General features: G+C 41.1%; 2 protein-coding genes across 3 annotated transcripts in view; both read left to right on the top strand.

The window, feature by feature from the left end:
* The window catches only part of CPEB4 (cytoplasmic polyadenylation element binding protein 4), a 45,214-nt gene extending 38,824 nt beyond the window's left edge, over positions 1–6,390 (top strand). For both annotated transcript variants that reach the window (XM_080398555.1, XM_080398556.1), the window contains one exon: positions 1,960–6,390. In XM_080398555.1, coding sequence (XP_080254681.1) covers positions 1,960–2,187 — 228 coding nt within the window. In that variant the 3' untranslated portion in view covers positions 2,188–6,390. The remainder of the gene's footprint in view (positions 1–1,959) is intronic.
* Positions 6,391–14,817: 8,427 nt separating this feature from the next.
* Positions 14,818–24,527, top strand: part of NSG2 (neuronal vesicle trafficking associated 2) — a 54,628-nt gene continuing 44,918 nt past the window's right edge. The window contains exon 1 of the mRNA XM_080398564.1: positions 14,818–24,493. Coding sequence (XP_080254690.1) covers positions 24,492–24,493 — 2 coding nt within the window. The 5' untranslated portion in view covers positions 14,818–24,491. The remainder of the gene's footprint in view (positions 24,494–24,527) is intronic.

Below are 24,527 nucleotides of genomic sequence, written 5' to 3' on the forward strand. Positions count from 1 at the left end.
CCCTAAGCATCCCTGATGGAAGTTGCTGTAATTTAAGCTTTTTCTCTGTAGCTGGGCAATCTTGCTATAGGTAGCACAAGTAACAGTTGCAGGCCATCCGTATTTGACACATGCACTTCAACACACTGAATAAATGCGCTGAGGACTCGACTAATATCTATGGGTTGCAAACTTGCAGGAAAACCAGTGCTGCAGTAGCGAAAGCAAGCAGAGGTGTAATTAGCTGTGCTGTAGTTCGGCCTCTGTGTTTGAGTAGCCATAATAGAGCAGCAGAATTGCCACTAAGGAGGCCTGCATAGCGTATTTGTAGGTTCTGCTCTTAGCACTTATAGAAGACAACACTCATCAATGAGTACCCAACCTCAAACTACATAGCAAACTAGGTGATGAATGTGGTGTTAGGAATATTTGTCTCCTTTTTTACAAATTCATTCTTCTGAGTTGGCATGAAGGGCTGTTTGAGAAATGCAAGTCTAGCAGTGGAAGAGGAGAAAAATTGAAAAATAAAAAAAAAAGGCTGTCATATTGTTTACGGGTAGTTTATATATACTGTAAGCACAAATGACATCAAACTATTGCAGTGCTCTGTCTGGACTGTGATAAAATTGGCTAAGTTTAAAAATGCAGGAACTTGTGAATGTTCTTACTTCTGTGAGCTGGCATACCTCTGAGGCTTGTGAGATACAGAAAGGAACATCCCTAAGCCAGAGGCAGAGTTAACAGGTTAACAGTAGAGACACCAGCCACAATCTGGATATTTGGAAATGTTTATGAAAACATCCAATTACATGAGCTTCAGAGAAGGCTCACAGACACTTATAGAACAGGAACTTGTACCTATCTTCTTGTTAACATGGATGGAGTTTTATGTTGTGCTTCTGATATGTCACGTGGACCTTTCACAGTTCTGTGGACCTAAGGAATGGAGGTGATTACTGGTTTTGAGGTGAATCTGAGCCTTTTAGGGGATAGCAGTGCCGCAGTTGTGATGTAAACATGTAGGCATGTCTAAATGAACTGTGCTGTAGCCAGCTTGGATACTGCGAGCAGCAAGCTTTGCTTTGCTGTCACAGAGAAGGTGCTCTTGAGTGCTGTGAGCAGGGTTTTGTAGCCCACAGTACAGCAGGCTTGGTTTTGGTATGCAAATGCCTACATTACAAGGTACTAGCCTGCAGATGTTGCAGTGTAGATGTATCATCCTTGGAGCACCAGCTGGTAAGTTCCTGTGAGTCATTATCAGTTAAGAACTTGAAGTGTTTCTTCTCTTTTCTTGTCTGTTGTACTGAATTACTGCTCATCATCTGGCCCTTAATGCCAACAGCGTAGGTGGGCATCGGTCCCGTGTTAAGCTTCTCATTTGATCCCAAAAAGATTACGTGGGTTTCCTTTTGCTGAGAGGACTAAGCCACAGAAGAAGAAGACAGAAATGAGCAGTTTATTAAGATAATAAAATACATTTTTTAAAGCTGGAAATTCAGCCATTGAGATTTGCAGGCCACGTGCATATTTAATCTGCAGTTACAGTGTTGTGTAAACTGCTTACATTCTTACCTGAAAGGGTAGGAGCTTAATTGTGCATCACCATATTTAAAAATAAACCCCCGGAATTTTCCAGGGTTTTGATGTGAATCCGTGTAATAGTTCTGTAACAATAGGTTGATTGGTCCTTTCTGTAAATCAGTGACACCATGTGTGATGCTGATGGTCAGCATTGGTTTTGGGGTGTGTTTAAGGATCCAGGACAGTGGGAGCAGAATTGTTCTGAGGTTCCTGCAATTTTGGGTGTTTAATGGCAATGATCATGTGTACTGGGGGCGGGAAAGTTCTTGAGTGCGATGTTCCCTGCTACAGAACCGTGATCACAGTCCTCCTAGAACATGGATAATAAATAGTGTGGAATCGTCATTATCTACATCGCTATTAAGAATTCTAAACTTTCTTCTCATTTTTTGAATACAGGTGGAAGTTAAGCCATATGTCTTGGATGATCAGCTTTGTGATGAATGTCAGGGGGCCCGTTGCGGTGGAAAATTTGCTCCATTTTTCTGTGCTAATGTTACCTGTCTGCAGTATTACTGTGAATATTGCTGGGCTGCTATCCATTCACGCGCTGGCAGGGAATTCCACAAGCCCCTGGTGAAGGAGGGAGGAGATCGCCCAAGACATATTTCATTCCGCTGGAACTAAATGATCACTGCAGTGCTCATATGCAGGCCTCAAATTAAGTGCACTCTTCTGTTATCCTGATTGTCCCTACCCCACCCTACCCTTTCTCTTATTCAAGATAGCATGCCCTTTTGTAGTAGTCTGTAATTTAACAATAGTATAACGAAAGAATGACCTATAATATGGGTTTTTTTGTAGAATCTTGTCATTGAAAACTGTATTGGGAGCTCCTTTTCGTATTGATAACATGTTGCAAGTGAGTTGCATTCTCTTGTCTTTACTACCCAGAGAACACTTAATTTCATGCAACATTTTCTTAGAGGAGAGAAAAATATTAAGAGAATTGAAACAATAGAGTATTTTGGTTTTTAAATTAAATTATTGTTAATAAAGAGCATAAGAATACTTTTATTAAAATAACCATGTAACAATAACACTATCAGTCTGTTCTGACACTTTTCCCCCAGGGAAGCCTGTTTTTGCCTCTCTTTTTATTTTGACTTCGGATTTTTTCCAGCAACAGATGAAGCTAGCATTTACCTACCAACAGGAAAGAGCATGTTTAAAGCAACAAAAATGCATGAGCAAATTTGAAGCAGCATTATAGTAATGGATCTTTTTAAAAAAATCTGTTAAGGGTTTTGAGGATGAAATTTTAGCTCGGTATGTATCTGACCATGCCTCTGACTACCACCCACATCCAAATTACTAATGAGATAGGCAGAGCTTACTATATTTTCATCAAACTAATTGCATTTTAAGAATTCCTGAATGTAAAAGTTGAGTAAAGTTACTACTGAGGGGGGAGTGCACTTTTTTTTTTCCTTAAGAAGAAAATTGTCTGGTTACAGCCCTAGAAATCCTACCAAAGCTAGAGTAATGACAACTAGTTAACTGGCATTTCCTCTCCTGAAGGATAAATATATAGATTTTATTTTTGATGGCTATATATAACTCTATATCCTAATATACTAACATTCATCAGGGGCCAGCCTTTGCTCTCCATTTTGACATGAAAAAGTAGAAAACCTAAAAATACCTCAAGGATATCACTGATTTTTATTGAAGTTTTGATATTCCATTGTGTCACACAAACTAAAATTGGCTGTTTATTCGTTTCCCATCTTGGATGTAAAGTTAGTTTTAAATACCCTCTAACTTAGTTGTAACAGAAGGCATGAACCTACGTTAGTTTCCAAGTCTTGTTTTGCACTGTTTTCTGAATTTGAGCATGAAATGGTGCAAGCGTGCATATGCCTTTCTTACTCTTCCTGTAGAAAGAATCCCAACTATGATTCCACCTCTTCAGAACTTAATATGAGGAAATAAACACAGGTATTTGAAGTGCCAACATTGCTAAGTTAATGCCTGCTTTATTAAGTTCTACCTTGAGAAGCATTAACGCAGTACATGCGAATTGAATGATAAAGAGTGGGTGCAGGGGTTTAGTTTGAAATAGCTGTATGAAGGAGTAGTTCTGAAAATTATTTTTATTACTTTTGAACTAATGCCCTGGCCAACTTCTCAAATGATTATTTAGCAGTGTGCAAACAAACAAATTTAGTGGCAATCTTCTGAACTGCCTGAGTGGCATGATACCATCCTAGATTCTCTCAAACCAAAGACTTGCCTCAGCACTGCTTGGAAAACGTCTGCTCCGCTAAAAGCCTTTGTCAGCCCCCCTCATCCCATTCCCCCAGCCCAGATTATCTTTATGAGAAGCAGTTTTTATTTTCAGTACAGGCTTTAATGAACTATACCTTACCAAGTTCCAAAGGTCAAAATGGAGACATTTGCTGTCTACTAGTCAAGTATAGAAAGGGAGCTGCTTTTATAATGAAATCCCTGAAAATATTGACAACAGTAATGCAAATGCAGAGTGCTCTTGTGTAGATTGTCAGGGACTTTTTTTTCTCTGAAGTACATAATTATAGTTGGAATGTTCCTTTAATTTTTTTAATGCTTGTAGGTGGCTTGGGGTGTGCTATTGTGCCGATCCTACCCAGTAAACAGGTGAGATGGGTTACCATTACCAGAAATAACACTGTTTGAGAACTAGCTTTGAATAATAATTTTCCCTTTGTACATGACCTGCTGAATTTCGGTACAGTGTTTTTGTAGCTAACTTATTTTGTCATGCACATAATGTATATTTGTTATGCACTACTTTTGTATATCTTGTTTTTCCAACAGTGAGCATTTTTAGGCACACTTTTCACTGACGGGATATCTCTTTATGCAATACCTCAATTTTTCATATTGCAAAGAGTAGCTTTTTGTACTTTTATTACTGAGAGATCTTCATATACTTCATTTTTTAATATAAATAATTTTAATAAATTTTATTTTCTTATATTCTGCTTTTTATACATTTCAGTGCTCTGCATACATTTTGAATTATGGATGTTGTGCACTGGCAATGCTATTTTAGAATCTGCAGAGAAAAGAAAGCATGTTGCTTAAACATCTTAGCCCAGCACCAGGTATTTGGTGTTCATATAATTTAAGAAATAGTATATGTAAAGTTGAGAATTAAAGAAGAAAAGCATGAAAGTGACAAATGACACTGTCTTTAGACCCATGAAATTTAAATGCATAAATATAGTGTAGAAATTTAAAAGTAAAGAAACATCAAAATTGTCTACCGCTTCTTACTAAGTTTTTAAAAATTACACACAAATGCAGACGTTTTTGGTGAATGTTTAGCCATTTTTATTATTAACAAAAAAATTGATGTTAGATGTTCGATGCAGAAATGTGTCTGCTCTTTTAAATTATATTTAAAGAATAAAAGAGAGCCTGCTAGGTGGCAGGCATGTAATGTTAGTATGCATGACTAATGTAAGAAATTGTTATTCTACTAATATTCACTTGTGATTGTGTGACAAGCGTGTTTACAGATTATTTGGTTACACTTCGATTTACAGGGCATAAACAATTATATACATTACTCTGTACTTAAATAGTGATTACATGTCCTTCTGATTACATGGGATTTGTAGTTGGGGTTACCATGTAGCTCCAAACATAATTAACATGTAATTAGATTACCAGTCTTAGGGTATCACTTCAATTTGCAAAGGGGTTAATAAGCATGTAGTTTTATCACACTAGCATGGCACTGGCCATGTATTTACAATGTAGTTACAGAGTAATTACATGGTTATTTTTGCAATGTAAAATAAAGTGTTTCTGATTATTTTATATGTAAAGGAACCCCACTGCCCCGTGCTTTTTGGTATAGTATATACTTCTCCATACACAGACCTCTGCAGAATGCAAATTTAAAACTTGCAGTGAATGAATTTAGCGTTTTATAAGGATGCTGTTGGAAAGACTTGATAATTCACCCCTTTTGTTTTTGAAGAGTTAAAACCTTCTGTTAAAAGGTGATTTAAAACTTGAATGTGATGAATTGTGGCAAGTTAACTTCAAGTTATGTGCAATACCTATTTCAGACTTCTGGAAGATCTTTGCAGTGTAATTCTTTGTTTTTAATTGCAGACATTTAAAAATGTCATTTTCTACTGTTCTAGTAAATCCTCTTTCTTGCTGGTGTTTCTAAAGAAAAGAATCAGAAATCAATCTTTCTACTAATGTAAATTTGAGATTATTTTTAAAAAAATGGAATAAAAGGTTTTGGTCATTTGCTTTATTTTATTATCTTATTTTAAAGCTACTGTGATAGCATTGTAAGAATTGGGACAATATTGTATTCAACTGTTTTATTTTTTATATTTTTAAATTTTAAAGTATAATTAGTTTTTATAATTTTCATCAGATTTTTTGTTATATTTTTTGGAAGTGAAACTTTTAGCAAGTGGGTGTCTAGTTTTTACTAATCCCTAATATGTTTTTCCCCCAATGTATTGCTCATATTATCAGAAGGAAAAGTTATTTAAGTATGTCAGTTAATTGTACTACTTGGCTGAATTTCCATATAGTTTTTACTGTGTATGGGGAGGTTGTAGTATTTATTATAGCATTTTAAATAAGGGTAATTCATTTTTTATTAAAGTCATTTTCACGTTTAAGTTCATATTTTTGTATGTTCTACTCTAAGTTATATAACACAAGTTACTTTTTTTAAAGAGTTCATTTGTTGAAGTGCTAGTGAAAATTAATGTTATTAAATAGTTTGCAAATGACTATTTATACCAGTATGCATATAATTTTTAAATATTTGTAATGTGAGATGTTGAATGAATAAAACTTTTAACTCAATGTTTCTTCTTAACCTTTTTATTTTAAGCTTCCTGTAGAAACATGTTCCTTTGTGGCTGAAGCTCGTGGGGCTTGGGGAAGTGATTTTGATGACGTGCACACGTCTGGCTGTACGATTTGTAAAGTGCTGTAGGCTAAGGTCTGCCGTCCTGTTCTGGGCAGCATGTGGAGTGTGGTTTTGTAGGGGGGGGGTGAGGGACGGTATAACTGCTTGAGAGGTGCTGAGTACCCTGAACACTGTATCATTTGGTACAAAATCCACGTGCAATGCTGCAGAAATGGAAGGGTGATGTCTAGAGGCCTGTAGAACTGCTGTCTGTTGAATCGGGCTGTAAGAAGAACTGGTTTTACTGCTTGTTTGTCCGGATGTTGTCTTTGGGGAATGTTGAATGCTAACTGCTTAATTTTGTGGATTTGGTGCTTTTTGAGTGTTCACTAGAAATCTTGTGTGGCTTTGGAAAAGCCTTTCAGCAGTTCCAGCACTGATGTTTCTATTTTTTGCACAGCCTTAAGCACGTCAACCTAGCTGAAGAATTGTAGTTGCGTCACTTGTTTCTACTTTGTGCTCTCTGCAGCTAATTCGTAGGGATAAAGGTGAAAATATAATGTACAGCTCTGAAATCGAGCTCTCTGGGCAGGTGATGTGTTCGATGAGAAGAATACCACTGAGGCACACGTAATGTACCATGTAAGTCAGAAACCACTGTGCAGCTGGCACAAAAAGATAACTAGACTAAGGCCAGAGTAGAGCCAAGCAAGGCGTGGACAGACAAGGATTCTTTTTTAATTGTCCTCTGGTTGTGATCTGATACCAACAGAAGGGAAAAGTCTGTCTTTTCAAAGAGCTTGTTAGGGTCAGCCTTTTAATTTGAAATACTGGAACTTGGACTGTCTAAAAAGTCATGTGAAGCATTACAACCTTAACGTGTCTGCCCTTCAAGGACTATTCAATGGGAACCATGCATGAAGGATTCAGGAGTTTTGCATCCTTGGTAGGAATTCCCCAAACTTTTTATTCTTACATTGATACAAACAGCTAAACTTCACTGAAGTATAATTCTGATTGGTCTGGAAGCCACTCTGCTGAGCGGAACCGTGAGTTGGAACATGCACGTGTACCTTGTGAGAAAAAGCTGAAGCCCAAAATACAGTATTGCAGTAGAAATCAAACTGTGCCCACTGCACTGACCAGCACTTTGCTCTTGGCACCTGAGCTGCTAATCTCTTGTGCCATCAGCTAATGGTCTTGTAAATGTTAAATAGATGTTGAGTATCATTCTTTTCTGTGGGTGCTTCAGGAAATGCAGGTCTTACAGAATCGAGCTGTAAAGGGATTAGTTCTGCAAGATGCTAATTGCTTCAAATTGCCATTGTCTTCAGATGATGCAAATTTAGAAGCTCATGCCTTTCGAAACTAGTTTTTAACAAGAACAAAAAGTTTTGCTGGTGACTCCGTGCAGATACTTCCAATCCCTTAAAATTAACAGAAAATGCTGGTATGCTTTGGATAAAAAACAGAGAGGCTAGCGATGCGGTGACTGCCCAGTGAATAACTGATTTCTCCGTGCTGCTTTTTGTGCCAGCCAAACAGCACTAGACGCTGTTGACCAGTTTTAGCGTGTGACTTGGCTGGTAAGGGAAGCGTTACGTCTGTTTTCTGCATTGGTGGTGTTAAGAAACAGTCATAGTTCAGCCTCTCCCAATGTGCTAACAAGTCCTTGATGTGTTTTTCAAGTGCAGATGGTCTTTTAGAAAGCATGTGCTTATCAGTGGTTTTTCTGATAAAAGTTTAAGAGGTATGATAGACCTGAAAATTGGTCCTGGAATATGGGGGCATTTAAGTCTTTTGATGTCATGGTGGTGGAACCGGCAGCATCCTTCACTAATGGTACTCCCTGGCCTATTTCAATTCAAAATGCTATACGATTAGAGGCATTTATCAGGATACAGCATCTGATTTACAGCTGGGGATGTGTATATTCATTCTAAAATTTTCCTATTCTGAAGACTGTGAAATACATTCTGATTGTTTAATAAATTGTATTTTCTTACATAGGCAGAGTCTAAAAAATTCAATGAGGTGAAATGCCAGAAGTCTGGAGTGTTCAAAACTAAAAATAATTGCTCTTGGTAGGGATGGCCTTGGCTGATTCTCAATTGCTGAGAAGTAACTTTCTAGGAAAGATGATATAGCAAATCCCTTTGGGGTTTCAGTTTGTCCTGAAACTACAAATAAATCCTACCGGCAGACTCCAGAAGATGGACATTGCCTGCTGGGTGGAATTTCAGAATTTCCACAGCATGTGAATCTCAACTATTTTCTTTCAGCACAAACTGCTGGTCGAGCACAGTCAGCCATCAACTTTCTCTTGGGTGCTACTTTCACTAAATGAACTGCTACATTCCACATCGGTGAAGAAACTTAGTTGGGATGGAGATGGATATAACCCATCTAGTACAGATTTAAAGGCATTTAAAATATTTAAAGGTATATTTTAAAGAGAGTCTTTTAGCTCTCAAGTTGTTGTTGGACAGTTTCTACTATCTGTCCTGATTCTCCAGCTGCTGTTTATTCAGCGCTATGAAAGCCTGCTCAGCCACGGTCCGAAATGCACATTGCTTGCCTACAGGAAATCTAAGACGAGTAATAGCCTCAGAAAGGATAGATGAGGAAAAAACACTGACATCTCTTCCTCTGTGTAAAATGAGCGGATTCAGTCTGTCGGTATGAAAAACAGCCTCTGGGATAAGAATATACTTCCAGCTGTCTTGGCAGTCACAGAAATCGAAGGGGGCCGGGAGGTTGAATCCGTGCTCTGAATGTGTTACTGAAGCTGCCCATTTAAGATGGGGAGAAAGTTTTTCTGAAAGTCAGAGCTCTGATTAATGCTACCAGGTATCACCTGTTTTCAGGACACATGAACTATAATTTGCTGACTTTTTGTAGGGCTTGTCAGAGAGACAATTTGATACTAAAAGTTAATCTATTTGAATGTATCTATCCCTAAGGGAAGCTCCCTCAGTCACCTTGTTTACGGAGCTTGGGAGACCATAGTGCGGTACTATTCCGTTAAGGTTCCTTCACAAAATTTGCTAGTCAGAAGTTTGCAGTCCCCCTAGTATATATAAAATATGGAAGCATATAAGATCTGTGTCTGGTTGTGGTTTTCTTCCTGAAATTTAATTTTGGTGAGTCATGATAGCTGAGATTAAATCATCTGAGCACAGACGCAGGTAAAGGGTGATGGTGAGAACACGTTTTTGGTTTTGCATTAATCTTAATGTTTAGAATGGACTGAATTTTACTGCTTTCAGCTGTGTGGTATTCTTTTTTTAATTCCAAAACTGTAGCAGGTTGAGTTGCTTTGTTTTTCATATGAGTGGAGAACGCTGATTTTTACCTATATAGCAGACTGACGGTGGAGATGCAGTTGACAAATGCCGTGTGCCTTAGTAACTCTTCACACAGTTTTGTAATCTCTTGAAGGGTGGCAATTCACACACAGAGCAATTCATTAAAAAAAAAAAAAGTCTCTGCCAACTTTCTCCGACCCAACATTTGAGAACATGTTTGCTCAATCTAAATCACCATCTCGGCTGCTGCTGACTCATGAGCCGGGATCAGTTTGCTTAGTGATTGTCTATGCCTTGCTATGCATGTGAAAGCATTAAGTTGTCAATTTAGCCGTGTTGTTTCTCAAGACAGTGCTTGTCGCTTGAAGCACATGCCCAGTACTGGTTTGTGTATGGCCAACATTCATGCCAAGTGTTTCTGAATTTTCTTTCAGTGAGTTAAATGTGATTTCTTAGGTTTTTGAGGAACATTCCCATTGTAAGCAGCAGGCAGTAGCCCCCAGCTTTGCCTTGGTGGGCCAGCTGTTCACAGGCAGATGTTGCTCTGTACACACTGGCAGAATCAACTCGGCTCTTCAGTTAGTGGCAAGAAAATTTGCTCAAGCTTTGCTTTTACAGGGGGATGTCTTTGGAGAAATGTGATGGAAGAACAAAGCAGTGACTGCTTCAATTTTCTCTGCAGAGCTAGCAATCCTTGGAGACAGAAGCCCTGCTCTGTTCCTTTTCTGGCAGCATCCTTATTTATGCCTCTGGGGGTAGGGAGGGAGTGAATGTTCAGTATCTGGAAGAGTTCTGCGAAGACCCTAGTGCCATTACAAAGGGACTTACTGCTGAGGAACGGGTATGTTCAGTGGTATTTATACTGTAGTGAAACAGGATCATTTCATATATGCAGACACATGTATTGTTGATCACGTTAGCCCGCAGGCACACTTTGGCCTGAGATCACGTTAGATTTCAGAACAGAGCCTGAGAAAATGTGAGCTTTCCATGCCTGGACAGATGGTCGTGGAAAACCTACATTACCACTCATTCTGAGGATGATTTAGTGATTTTTCTTTTTTATGTCCTGTACTGAACCAGTATTCTTCCAGGATGTGAGAGAACAATACCTGGAGGTTTATCGTAGGTAGGACTAAACTTCCTCATCTGTGTGCTCACGTAGGGTCTAACTGCACGTTCCCCAGAACAGCAGTAGAACCATTTAATAGCATAGTTCCTGCAGACTAAAAATTTGGTAAAGTTTCACTGTCTCTGATTTGGAAACAAAGAATGTCATCAAGAAATACTAATAACTTGCACATTTGTGTGGAAGAATGGAATCAGAGAAACTGAAGTCCTTGCCTGCCTTTTTGCTGTATCCACCTGACTACAAGTCTTTCCCAGAAATAAGGCTGTTTAATTCTGGTGTTATTACTAATTTTGCCTTTTTTCATTTCCCCCATATTTTTGTTTCAGATTGGCAATCTCTGCTTAAATACTGTAACACAAGGTTCTAATCCAAGGGTTTCAGTCTCATTGACTTGTGTTTTGATTATAAAGTCAATGAATCTTCTCGGCAATTTGAAAATCTCTCAAGGGCAGGCTCAGACTTTTATGTAACAAACTTAGTTTATGGTCTGCTAAATATTTTTATGCGCAGCATGGAGAAATGGGAAATTGTGCCTCTCCTTATGACTGGTGTGGATGAAATGATTCCCCCACGTATGGTTTGTAAAGCAATCTGAGATAGTCAGGTTCATTAATATGAAATGCAGGTGTGTTAAAATGGCAGCTGGCCATTTTATCTCTCTGCTGCATTGTGTTATTGCTTACATAATTAACTGTGAGATCCATTGTAAATTATGAAATTTTAAAAGTAAGCAAAAGCTGAAGACGACATAATGCATTGCTTCGATTTACCAGAAATGGTGAGTTTTGGTTTTGTTATGATTCCTAGTTACGCTAATACACGGCCCCCAGTGTTTTCTGTAAAGTAACAGCATTCTAATAAAATACCTCACTCCAGTGACACTTATTAAATATTCCGTAAAAACGGAGGAGATACAGTAATTGTTTGTGCTACTGCTGAGGGTATAATTAACAAGGTTTGACTGTAGCTGTTGTCAGAATTAACATACTTTCCACATAAAAATCCCTGTTAATGGTGTTAAGATTAGTATTTTGAATGTATTCACAATTTGCAGTTGATCAAGATAGTGTAATACTTAATAAGCAATCTGCCTTGCCTGAGCTACAATGGTGAATCATGTGAGTACTTTAACTCTGTTGCGAAGAATTCTCCTAGTAAACCAAATCTTCAACAGCAGGAGTTTCCTTTTTGCAGGGAACCACTAGGGAATCGGGGAATCAATAAAAGTGCATGCAGCAATATCTGATCAGCTCCTTCTTTCTCTGTGGCGTAAGCTGTAGCCTTGCTACCAGCAAAACCTAACTTATTTTAAAATGATAGTCAGGGTTAATAGAACATGATGCATACTTGGCCAAAGTAAAGCTGAAGCAATAGAATTCAGGAAACAATGTGAGTTCTGAGCTGGAGAAGCTGACATTTGAATACAAAACGAGGCATGTTGAGGTGCAGTCTGAAAGCTAGAATCTGCTCTATTTTTAACTAGACAGTTAAAGATGTGAAAAGCTGAGATGCTTGTTGGAAGTGTTAAGTACAAAGATAGTGACTAGCTGGTAGTCGGTTCACACATGTGGAAAGGAGGCAGAAGAACAGTGTGCGGTTAAAATAGCTGAATTTTCCAGTTCTGCAGATTACTCATGGATTTTAGGTAGCATCGTTTTTTGTCAGTAGCAATAGATCATAAAAGGGATCTGGGCTGAATTTACATTTGAAATCAAAGTGCTGGCAAAGTGCTGTTGGGAGAAGTGGACAAAACCACCCCCAGCCCAAACCTGCCGGCTGCTGCCTCGCCAGGCCTGCGTGTCGGCTCAGCTCTTTGCAGAGGAGAAGGGGGTCCCCGGTGTTTCGGGGTTGTTTTTTTGTGATCACAGCCGATCTCTAGACTCCTGACTCGGTGAGTGCATAGTGTCCGTGACCTCCTTTTTAGTCCGCACGCTTTGGCGCCTGGACTTTGATCATTGGGAAAGAACAAAATCCCTCTTGCAAGCCGTCAGGCTGTGCCTCTGGAAGTCTTTTTCCTCTTTTTCGACAGCATACACAGAACGCCTTTTTTCTGACCGTGTAGAAAATAGCTGAAAATCCTGGGATACTTGGCAGCAGAGCGCCGTGGGTCTCCCCGGCGCGGGGGGCTGCGGGGCGCGGGGGGGCGGCGGAGCGGCGCCGCCGTTCCCTGGGTACGGCCGCCACCTGGTGGTGGCCGCCCGCGCTGCAGCCCGCCCCGCCGGGGGGCACGGGGGGCTCTGCCCCGCCACGGGCCGGGGCAAGGCAGCGGTGTGCTGCCGGGTCTCTTCCCATCAGCGCCGTTCAGGTTGCTGGTGATGCTAAAACAATTAGAAAAAGGTCTTTCCGTGGAATTTATTCTTTCTATTCGTAATGCTTTCCCTCCTCTGAGCTGCTGACACTCTGGGAAGCAGCACAGAGACGTTATTTCTGTCCCAAAGCAAAAATCAATGGGATTTGTGCTCCGGAGTGGTTTGAGCAATACTGCTTGTCGCTGGCCGTATGGTATAAACATACTGCAGCGGGGCACGCCTCTGCAGGGCACCCCCGTGGGGGGCTGCTAGGGATGTCCCCCTGGTGTCGTGCAATGCACGGGTACGCCTGCCTGAAGGACAAAATGGCAACAGGTATTTCATGTTCCACCAGGGCTGTTGAGCAGGTGACTGGAGCCCAGCGGGCACACGGTGGGCAGGCTGCCCGCTGTGACCGCGCCTTATGGCTGCAGGAACCACAGGAGCACCCACCACAGGTGCCGCTCATTCCTCCGCTGTGCGTGGTGGCAGAGACAAACAAGACATCGCAGCCTTCAGCCTGGAGTCCCCTAGGTCACTTTATCCGTAACTTGCAGGAAATATATCGATAGATGAGTGCAGGCAGCTTGCTTTGTGCTGAACCCTAACGAAGGCTGGCTGACAGCAACCTCGGGGGCAGGCTGCAGTGGGACGGGGTGGCACGGGGCCGCTCTGTGCCACGCGAGGCTCGTCCTTCCCCCCGCTCAGTGGTTCCTCCTTTTTGCACCGTCCAGCCGGGGCACCGAAATGGCGCCATCACACAGGACGAGGCGCGAGGGCAGCTCTGCGGAACCCCCCGGCCAGGCCTGCCCCAAGGAAGGGGCCACAGGCGCTGTGTCCCCCCTCAGCGTGGCAGCCAGGACGCCGGCCCCCCCAGCCCCCGCCACCACTTGTCACCCTGCCACAGCAGGGCCTGGCCGCCCTCCTGCCCCGCCACCCATGGCTGCCGGCCCCAGCCGGGGGAGGACGCGCCTGCGGCTCCTTTATAGCAACAGCTTCGGCTCCCACCGCTGCGGCTCTGTGGTCCGCTATGGCGGGGGCCGCCGGCAGGCTGAGGGCGGCCGGGACGAGGCCCTGCGCTGCCAGCCGAGCCCCGCGGGGCAGGCCGGGGGGCTGAGGGGGACCCTGGGCCCAGGGGACCAGGCCCACCGTGGCCGTGGTCCGCAGGCGGTGGGGGGCGGCGGTGCCGGGAAGCCTGTCAGCCACCATCACGGTAAGTGTGGCTGAGCCTGGGCAGGGAGAGCGCCGGGCTGAGCCTCCGCCATGTCCCCTCCTCTGGCGGGAAGCCATTTCCCTGCAGTGCGTGTGATGCTTCCCTCTCAACCAGACTGCGCACGCTGAGGCGGGAAGGTGGCACAATATTTATTTTTTTTAACGTGCCTGGTATAGTTGGACTGGGTGTTTAGGCAGGAGGTGGAACATGGTGTTAACGAGAGTGAAAAATTTAATGGTTTTGCCCCAAACTCTTACAGTGTTGAGCTGCAGCACTGCCACCCCGTACGGTGAGGTGGCTGCCACCGGCGCAGCCGTCCCCGTCCTGCCCTGTGGTAGATAAGGCCAAAACCAAGCTGTGTCCGACAGGGCTGCTCTGCTACGTGCCAAACTTCTGGGTCATTCCTGCCTCTTAGGGGATTCCTGCGCTGCTGGCTGCCTCATCGCTGTGACAGCTCGAAGATGTTGCTTTAATTTTCTTTCTTTTTGGCTAGGGTCAAAGAAAGTTAGGATGGGCATGGGCGTGGGTGTCTTTTTCTATAAAAGCACACAAAAAAGATTAGGCAGTTTTCCACTGTGATCTGTTGTGAAACATAGCTCTGCTGCGCAGGGTGAAATGGAGTGAAAATGGAGAACATGACCTGGCTTCTGGAGAAGAAGCCGGGGTGTGAGCTGGAAACGATGGGTGACACAGAGAGGGTGGTCCTGAATTTTACTAACTTGCTGCTTTTGAGATGTTTTCATTTTCTTGTATTTTTGTCTCCTCCTGAAAGCCATTTTCCCAAAGATGACAAAGTGAAATGTTACATTAGTCTAATTAAAAGCACTGGTTCTGCCGGGTTATTGTCTCGTTGATGCCAACCTGTGCCTCGGAGGCAGCCTGTGACTATCGGTCACTCAAAGCCTTGCTCCCAAAGCGTGGCTGCCTTGGCGATCTGGTGGCGGGGCTGGGTGGCCTGGAGGATGCTGGTTTGCCTGAAGCCCTGCTGCAGCAAGGAACGAGCCCACATCTGTGACCACATTCAGCATCCCCACATGGGTCACCCTTCCTCTCAGCTCATGCCGTGCCCTGCCTGCCCAGCAGCTCCTCGGAAAGCTGCCATCCTCACCCTGCTTGGAACTCACTTGAGTCCTTCCTCGCGGCTGTGTGTGTCTTGAGTCCACAAGATCAGCCCTGCCCTTCTTGCTTCTGTTTTTTTTTAGTGCTAGCAGAGGTGATGTGTCTGGTTTCTTGCCTCAGTCCAGTCACTTTCTAATTGAGCTCAGACAATTGCCGTAGCAAGGGGAAAAAGAGGGAATGAAAAACTAGCCTGTATTGTCCAGAAGCCTGTTGTGTTAATTTTTTGTTGTTGTACAGTTTTGAACTCTGTTCTGTGGAGTTTGAGAGACACCCACTTGCCCCATGGTTATAATGGAGAAAATATGTAAGGCGATAGCATGGTGTAAGGGCTGATAACCTGTGACCTGCTGGGATCAGAAATAAGTATCCCTCTGGCAGATCTACAGCTTCCTCAGGAATATATTGTAGACACTCAGAATACACTTTCTAAATTCTCTTCCTAGCTGACCTTCGAGAGGCTAAGGCTGACACCTTTGACTTTCCCTTCCCTTCAAGAAATAGTGATAAAGTAATTAAACGGAAGAAGCAAAAGGTATAAAATGTGGGAACTGAATGAGCTGCCTTTGCATTTGAGAAAATTGCTTCCTGCTTGTTCGGTGTATGTCTATGTGAGAGCATGAGGGAGATTAAAAGATTGAATTGGTACTGAATTTGTTACTGAAAACCTTACTTACAGAAAAGAAAAATGGTATTATTTTCCCTCTGTGGAGTCTTTAAAATTCTGGCTCTCATTCAATAAAGCACTTAAGTATGTGCTTACCTTGAAGAATGAGAGTATGCTGTTGACTTAAAAGCCTGTACTGAAATGCTTTGCTGGATTGGGGCCAGGGTGCTGCACACCTTGCTGGTGCACAACCAGCAGGGAAAAGCTCCGCAGCTCCTCTTCCTCTTATGTTTTAAGCAAAGAAATCCTACAGGTTACAAATAAGCGAAGGCAAGAATCAGAGGTATTAACACCAGACTTCAGTAGCAATATGAAATTACTTTCTGTTTCACAAACGTATTTCTGTTCCTGTTCAGTAGTTCAACAAATGCTTGAAATTTTAAAAGGCACATTTATTAAACCAATAACTCATTATGAGATTTTGTAATGTGTGATGTACAAGTAATCAGCTAGACTACAATATAGTCATGTCACAGATGCTTGATTTAAAACCAGCAAAATACTAATGACTTCAGAGGAACAGCTAATAGCATGCTATAATGTTACTCCTCTAGTACATTCAACAGTCTTCAAAAAGAATCAGGAAAATGTATTATGTTTTAGCAATAAATGCCCATGAGAAAAGAATTATCTTTAGATTTAAACTATTTTCACAGATGGGGTCCAGCAAAAGCCATGTTAGCATGTTAACAGGCATTTATATTTCTTTGGCTGCCTCTCTGAATGTCTTTGTCAACAGTTCTTATTTAATGTGTTCAGTGCACATAACTGAAACGTGCCCACTATATATGGAGCTTTGTGCCTCTAAAATAAAGGTCATCAACATCTACAAAATAGATTAATATGGATTTTATATGAAATAGGCAAGGCTGTTGCTGTTCTGGAATCTGAGCATGCTGCTGTTGAGGGATTACATGGGATAGTTTTTGCTCCTGGAAAAATAAGCAATGTTATTCCCCCCATTTTGGATGACTTTGAAGAGAGTCTGATGGCTCTCACACCGTTTCCATAAGCTCTTCTTGTCTAGAAGGTCACTTCACTAGTCCTGGATAAACAAGAGCTCCAGGCAAGAAAGAAGGAGGATATTTCATGTGGAAAATTGTGGAGTAATTTATGTTTTTTTTTATTTTTAGAGGTGATTTTTCCAGTATATCCCACATATATTTTCCTCCTCCACACCTCCCCCATCCCAGTCCTCAGCAAAAAAACAGTTGGACTTCCTAATCATGCTGAAGAATTCAAAGTTCTGCCCTATAGGTGTTTTAATGCAAACTTTTTATATGCTTCACTGAGAAAGTTCAATTTTACCTTTCAGTCCAAAGTCTGGCTTAAGGTCTGGAAAGTAATTTCAAGAATGCTTGAAGAAAATGAAAAGTTCAGAAGTCGACTCTTAACCTGCAGTCAGTTCAGTGGAGAAGGTAGTCAATGAACTGGTAATGTTTTGTTGTACTAGAAAAAACTAATTGATGCAAGTGCTTTGACATAAGATCCCTAGGTTTAAGGTCCATTTAGCAGTTTGCTTTGGGTAGTAGGTTTTAGAACTCACAAATTATGGAATTCATTGCATACTTTAGACACTTATAGCTATATTTGAAAAAAACTTTGTGTGCCATTGAGGGTCTTATATGTATTCATTTGGAGGAAGGACGGCAGAAGTGTTTGCTGCAGTCTAACATTAAAGACATGGACAGAAAATACCTGCAAGTTTTTCTGAACATGTGAAATACGTAATTAAGCTATTATTCACAGGTTCGTCTAAGGCAGTACTTGTATGAATAATAATTTTTTTTTTTCAGATAGGAAAAATAGTGGTTGGTGTCATACAGACAATAAATAGATGTTCCCCAAAGGTAGCTGTAGTACAAGTTAACATAACCCTCAAACGTGTTCTCACACTGTGCCCTGAATACAGCTATTTCATTACTGGAAAATGACTCAGGAATTAAAACTGGTGCTCTGCATTGCGCCAATTTCAATTAGACACATTGTAGTTGCTGTGCAATTTAAGATAATACAGTGTATGCTTTCAAATGTAATTGGAATTTCCAACTTCACAGTCTGATGAGTTTTTAGGGAAAATAATATACTAATCCATGAAGAGTTACCAGGCAAGTTAAAAAATGGCATATTCACCTACACCACTTATGCCTAGCTTACATTTGTGTTGATGGAAGTTTTCCACATGTAGGCATGTTAGAGTATATGCCAAAATGAATGCCCATTGTTGCCAGTATCTTATTTTTGTAAAATGTTGTATGTTGAATACTGATTAGATTTCCACATACGTGACCACAAAACACTCCCTCAAAGATTTTCTTCACGAGAACAGAAGTGCTATTCAGGTTCAAAACAGAAATCTGTCTACCCCAATGAATGTCCCCTGCGACCTACAGGGGATGTCACTGGAATAGTAGAAGAAATTCCAAAATATGCTGCAATAACATATTCTGCAATTATTCTGCAAATATTCTGCATTATGTGGAAAAGCACTTCTGTTTGCTTTAAAACAATTTCCTGATTAATTCTGATATTACGAGATGCTGCTTGTTAATTATGTGCTATTCATATTTTTTATGCCAATCAAGATCCCATTGGCCTCTGTCATGGAATCATTTAGGTTGGAAAAAGGCTATTAGGATCATCAAGTCCAACCATAAGCACTCCAGACACACTGCAAGTTGGGAAGCTGTCCGCCTCGCCCCAGGCAGGGCCAGTAAATCTCAGGGTCAACTGGAACAGTGGGCATATATGTGTGTATATAGGACATATACATGTGTGTCTAGGACACTGAAGGAAATAATGAAGTCTTCCAGGATTTTTGTTTGCTTGCTTGCAAGAAAAAGGAGAACAAGAGGCAAGGAAAAAGGAGTAGAAATCTTTAACAAGAGATTATCTCCAAAATTTCAAGTTACTGTAAAACAAAACCCCCGAAGTCAGCTGCTATACGATCTCCTAGGTGGATTTACCACCATAACATAATGCCTGCTAATCAGCTTTTCTGTTTGTTATAGATATGCAATGTGCTGCTTTGTCAGGCTTGTATCTATGGACAGGGCCCATTCCCTTTTCAGCTACGTGTTTCTTTTTGTCATCTGGAGGGAGAGCATTATCTTTGCATATAATTTCCAGTGATTTAAAAACCCAAACCCAAACTAACCAGCCCCTCCCTCCCCCAACACTTACTCTATCCTTAATTGTAATTGTACCTCACTTTTCATGAGCTTTAATTGAGAATCTACTATTAAGCCCTATTTATGTGAAAACCATCAATTCTAATACCTTCTTTCTAATTAGCAGATTTTATACAACTTCAAATCCAGGAGATAAGTTTCTATTGATCTGAATTTTTCATTAAACAAGAAGCAAATAGAATAATTCTAGCAGACATTTAGATATGGATCAACAAATCTGAATAAACTGGGTTCATTTTTATCTTTTTTAAAAAAACTAGATTAATAAAGCTAGAAAATTAATGCTGTATTTTATTGCCTCTATAAATATTTTTCTTGGGAGAACAAAAATCTACTTGATTTCTAATGCTACCTATTTACTCCTTGGAATGTTGTAATTAAGATTAGATTCAGCGTGACTGAAAATGATGACATAATATTCTCCCACAGGCAATGATATGAACCAGAGTTCACAGAATGAGGTATCCTACCTGGACAGGGTATGTATGTAGTCCATTAATTGCCAAGCAAGCTGAAATGCGAAAATAATCAAAAAAATCATAATAAAAAGATGCACTGGTATTGATCAATGTTGTTAATAAGCCATTTATACTTCAGTATTAATGACATTGGTCTTAAATGTTTTTCAAGATTTCAGTCAAGTTTGGGAAGCAGAACAGCTCTGTCCTCAGCTGGAAGGGCTGTGTGCATTGCCAAGGCTGGGAGGTAGATTTTGCCTTTTCATTGAGCTAAATCCTGTGGTGGTCTAAAGTAAAATCTGAAGAATCTGAATAAAGTCTTTGTCATGCTTCATATCTGACTTTTTTTATATTAAAGGGAACGTACCACTTTTGTCATCTTTTTTTCTCTAGGAGGAGTCCATCTTTGGCTGGGTATAGCAAGCCAATAAAAGAAGATTCAATCCAAAAGGAAAGACAAAAGTCATGGGAGTTTTTATTTTGAGTAGTGAGAGTTCTTACTGAAGTCAGTGGCAAGACTGCAAGTGATTTCAGTGAACACAGGTTCTCTGTTGTTGGTTTGGCCTGTGTGCGCTTCTGCTGTTTAAGAGGTCTGTTTCTATGGTGGCTTAAACAGCTCGGTTGCAAGATATTTATTTCAAGTCATTAGGTCTAGTGTTTCACTTAGCTATTAGGCTTTGAAAGCTTTTTAATGAGCATAATATTGTGACACTTTGCTTGCAAAAGAATAGAGATACACATTTAGCTTTGACTCTGTATTTATATCTTTTTTTTGGTAGCTTGTCAGAATCATAAACAAACACAAATGCAGTAAGGCAGAACTCCACACAAGATAGAAAGAAACATTTTTTTCTTACTGATTCGAATAAATTTGACTTTATTATATTAAAATAATACACAATTACCCTTCTGTTCATTCATCCATTTATACATGAATCTCAGCAAGTATTTTGAATATGAAACCAGGTGAATGTTTTCTGTCGTTTCTGTTCATCGTGAAGCACATAATGATATCATCATAATCAGAAGGCATTGTTTATCTAGCTGACTTCAATAACACGATGTAATTTTCTTCTGTTGTGGAATTTCATACTTGAACCCTTGATTGACTGTTAAACCCTTTTAAGCAAGCAAATTGTGTAAATAGAACATGAAGACTGCATAAAACCAGTATGTATATGGATTTAATCTCTGTAGGTAAAGCATTCACCTGTCACAATGAGACATCCTTGGTTTCAATAAAAGATTTGTTTTCTCACTGCATAGTGTCTTACTGTTTGCAGATATAATGACTGGAATATCAGTGCTGAGCTTTACTAACATGCTAGTAATTGTGTTGTTAAGCAGCAAAGCATGTGTAGGGGTTTAATCTCTTGTTTTTTTAATAGTAAAACTGCAAGTGTGTAACTGGAATGTGCCTTTTTGATGACAGCTCTGGCATCGAGGTTCTTTTCTGATTTGTGGTTGAGTAATATTCTGATTTTACTTAAAATAGTTGACATTTCAGCTTGGAAGAGGAAGTGAGAAAGCAAAGTACTCAGTCAAGATGTGATCATTTTTCTGGGAGAGCAAAAATGTCATAGTTCTTTGGTATTTTCATAATACAAGTTTGGAGTCACATGTTTGGGTTTTTTTTGTTGGATTTTTTTGTTTGTTTTTGTACTAAATGACATGATCTCCCTTTTCCCACAGTTCTGTCAATGAAATGTTTGCATAGTGGGTATTTAGTTTATAATCCTGGATTTAAATTGTAGAGTTGTTACTCTAATGTTTCTTTTCTTGTAAACTACAGCTGTAGTTAGCACCTTTACTGGCACAGACTTAAAGGGCCCTGGAAACCAAGTTTTTCTTCCAGATGTGTAATTGCTACTTTTACGGGATAGATGAGACGCATTGATCTAAATCTCTGAATGAACTTCAGCCAACTTGTGGAAGTTCTTTGGATAAATATAGACCTTTGTCTGTGGGATAGTGCTAAATAATTTTGAAAGAAAGAAATTATGAAATATGGCCTTAGATCATCCCTATCCATATACATTTTACAGTCTGGGAAGTCCATGCAGGTTGGCTGTCAGTAGCTGCCAGGGTGATCTTCATAGTGTTTTACCTGCTTGCTGCAGCCACTTTGTGTGCATAAATGACCAGAAGGTGCAAGGGAAGACTCAGGCCCTGTAAAACAGATTTGATCTGTTATTGGTACACATGCGGGAATGCATGAGTACCAGCTTCTCCTTCGTGTGTTCAGAGACCAGTGCGGTGCAATAGTCTAGCCCCAGCCTTGCCCAGTGTTGTGAAATTGCTTGGAGGGGGGAATTACAGATCTAATATTATAACAAACCTTTAGGGAAGAATAGAGCGGCTTTGCTAGATTTTGCGGGGAGTCAGAGTAACCTGGACTTAATGTGCTGTGCTGCTTTGTTTTCACCCAGGTGTGATCTGAGGGGAGGGCCTATGCAGCATCCACCTTGCCATATGGTTTTGTACTTGTTAACAACCTGCTCATCAAGCAAAAGAAGTAACTGCTGCCTTCCTTATTAACCCCAGCAAATCTTGCCTGCTTGTCTTAGCCCTTGCTCAACACGCCGCTGTTCTGCTTTCACCTTGCTTCCAGCTCACTCCAGAATTCAGGTCTCACCAGAGCAGAGGCTGGTGAGCAGCAGTCTCCAACTCAGCCTGCAACATGTGGGAAACAGCAAGTAAGAGACAGCAGCCCCCTCCTCAGAAACCCTGTGGTATTGGTGACATAATTAATTGGTTGGGATCTATGAACAGAGCAGACCATTCAGTTGGCAGTGCTTTGAAAGGGCTCTTACATTTAAAATCACTTTGGGCCAGAACAGCTGATGCAGTGGGGCAAAAAGACGTATGATTCAGGTTCAGTTTCCAACTCTGGGTGACGAAGCCTAGCTTTCTGCTGTAGTGACCAGATTTCAAAGGTACTGCTATGAACAAGGGTAGTCAGAGCAGTTAAACTGCTGAATAAAGAGTCTGGAGAAGAACTGAGCTCAAGGTAAGCAAACAAGACCAGCTGACACGTACACCACTACCATCTGCTCGGACTCCTGTAGTAATATTTCAGATGACTGTTTTAAGTGTAAATTGCAAAAGAGAAAGTAATTGTAGTATTGCATTAAATAGGCTTAGATGGTCCAAGTAAGTAACATTTTCAATGAGTTAAAAAAAAGGGTTGGTTTACACAGGAAAAGCTTTATTTAAACACTCTGTGTTAAAAGGAGCCAGAAATAAATAAGGGAACCTCAGAGCATTAGATCATATACTTGAGATTCAGAAAACAGCTGATCCTCCTCTGAAGTCCTTAATCATCACTGCAGAACCAAAAGCAAGTGCTGTACCATCCTGCTGTGGTTCCTGGGAAGCAATGTTGTTCTTTCATATTGTTCAAAATGCATATCAGTTACCTGAAGTTTTTAATAACAAATCTCACTTGGAGTGTGAACCGAAGCAGATGTGCAAATATAGAGGTCACGCTTGGTCTTCGCTTTACCTTGTTCTCAGTACATAATTTACCTTTCTACACAGAAAAAAAACCTCTAGCTTGTTCTATAAGTTTGAAAATTTTTCATCTCAACCCTGTGAACAGTTGCCAAGGGATCTGAGGAGGCACCTTGCAGCATAGAGATGGGAGGGAGCAGCCAGGGCACACAGAGTAGCTTAAGGCATTGCTGCTGCATTCTTGTTATCCGTAAATAATAGTGTCAGCCACTTGTCTCGAGATCTTAAAGCTGGTGGGAATAAGTGCTCTTTTGTACTGAGTCTCATAAGTACAAATGACACTGTATGAAGGAAACAGTAGAGAGTAAGGTCATTGGTTTTTATATTGTTATTCCATGCTAGTTAGAGATGTATTGATAAAACAAAGTTTAGCTCGAAATAGCACATCTGCTGGGCCTGAAATGTTTCAATTGAAGTCATCCCATTTGGTGAGTTCTTCCCAAACTGAGCTCCCCTGGTTCCTGGAGCACTTCTTGGCAGATCAGCCCAGGCAATGCAGCCTCTCCTCTCTTGGCATAGTCTGTCCAATGGCACCAAGGACCATCCAGGGCTTGGGGGCTTGAAATTCCAGCTGGTGGTCTTGGGCTACCACGTCCAACCTGCTGTAAAAAAGCAGGGAAGGCCTGGGAGCGTGAACTCCACTTTGATTTCCATGTCTGGAAGTGCTAAGAGGTTTGGCTGAAGCAGGACTGCCGGAGCTCCTGCACTCCCTGGTGTGGAGCTGTGACTTTGGGCAGGCTTCCTGGGGTAGTCCTCAGCATCGAGGCTGTGGTGGAGCCGGAGGGTCTTGGGAGTTCCCACAGCTACTGTGTGGAGCTGGTGTTTGCAGATGCTGCAGCTATTGCCAGAGACTATGTCACGGATCAACTGCAGGCTTGGGAACTTGGGAAATGTGTTTTGGAAGTGTTTTGATGTTTCTGAAGTGACCTTTCTGGGAATTTCCAGTTTGTGGGCATTTTCAAAAGAGTTTGTTTACTGCTTGATTTGGACCAGAGCCACCAATTCAGATAAAACCTCATTTCCTGCACACTGGAGGCTTGGCTTGCCAGGCAGCTCTTCTGCTCGTGCCCCATCTGCTCTGGTGGTGTGATGAATCAGAATCCTCTGCCCTAACAGCAGAGGTTCTGCAGTCCCATGGCCTGTGAGGTTATGGTAGCTTGGCCGTTACAATGTAATCAATCACCAAGCTTAATAAAGTTTCATTG

This window comes from Falco punctatus (genome assembly GCF_963210335.1).
Source record: "Falco punctatus genome assembly, chromosome: 8".
Taxonomy (NCBI): Eukaryota; Metazoa; Chordata; class Aves; order Falconiformes; family Falconidae; genus Falco; species Falco punctatus.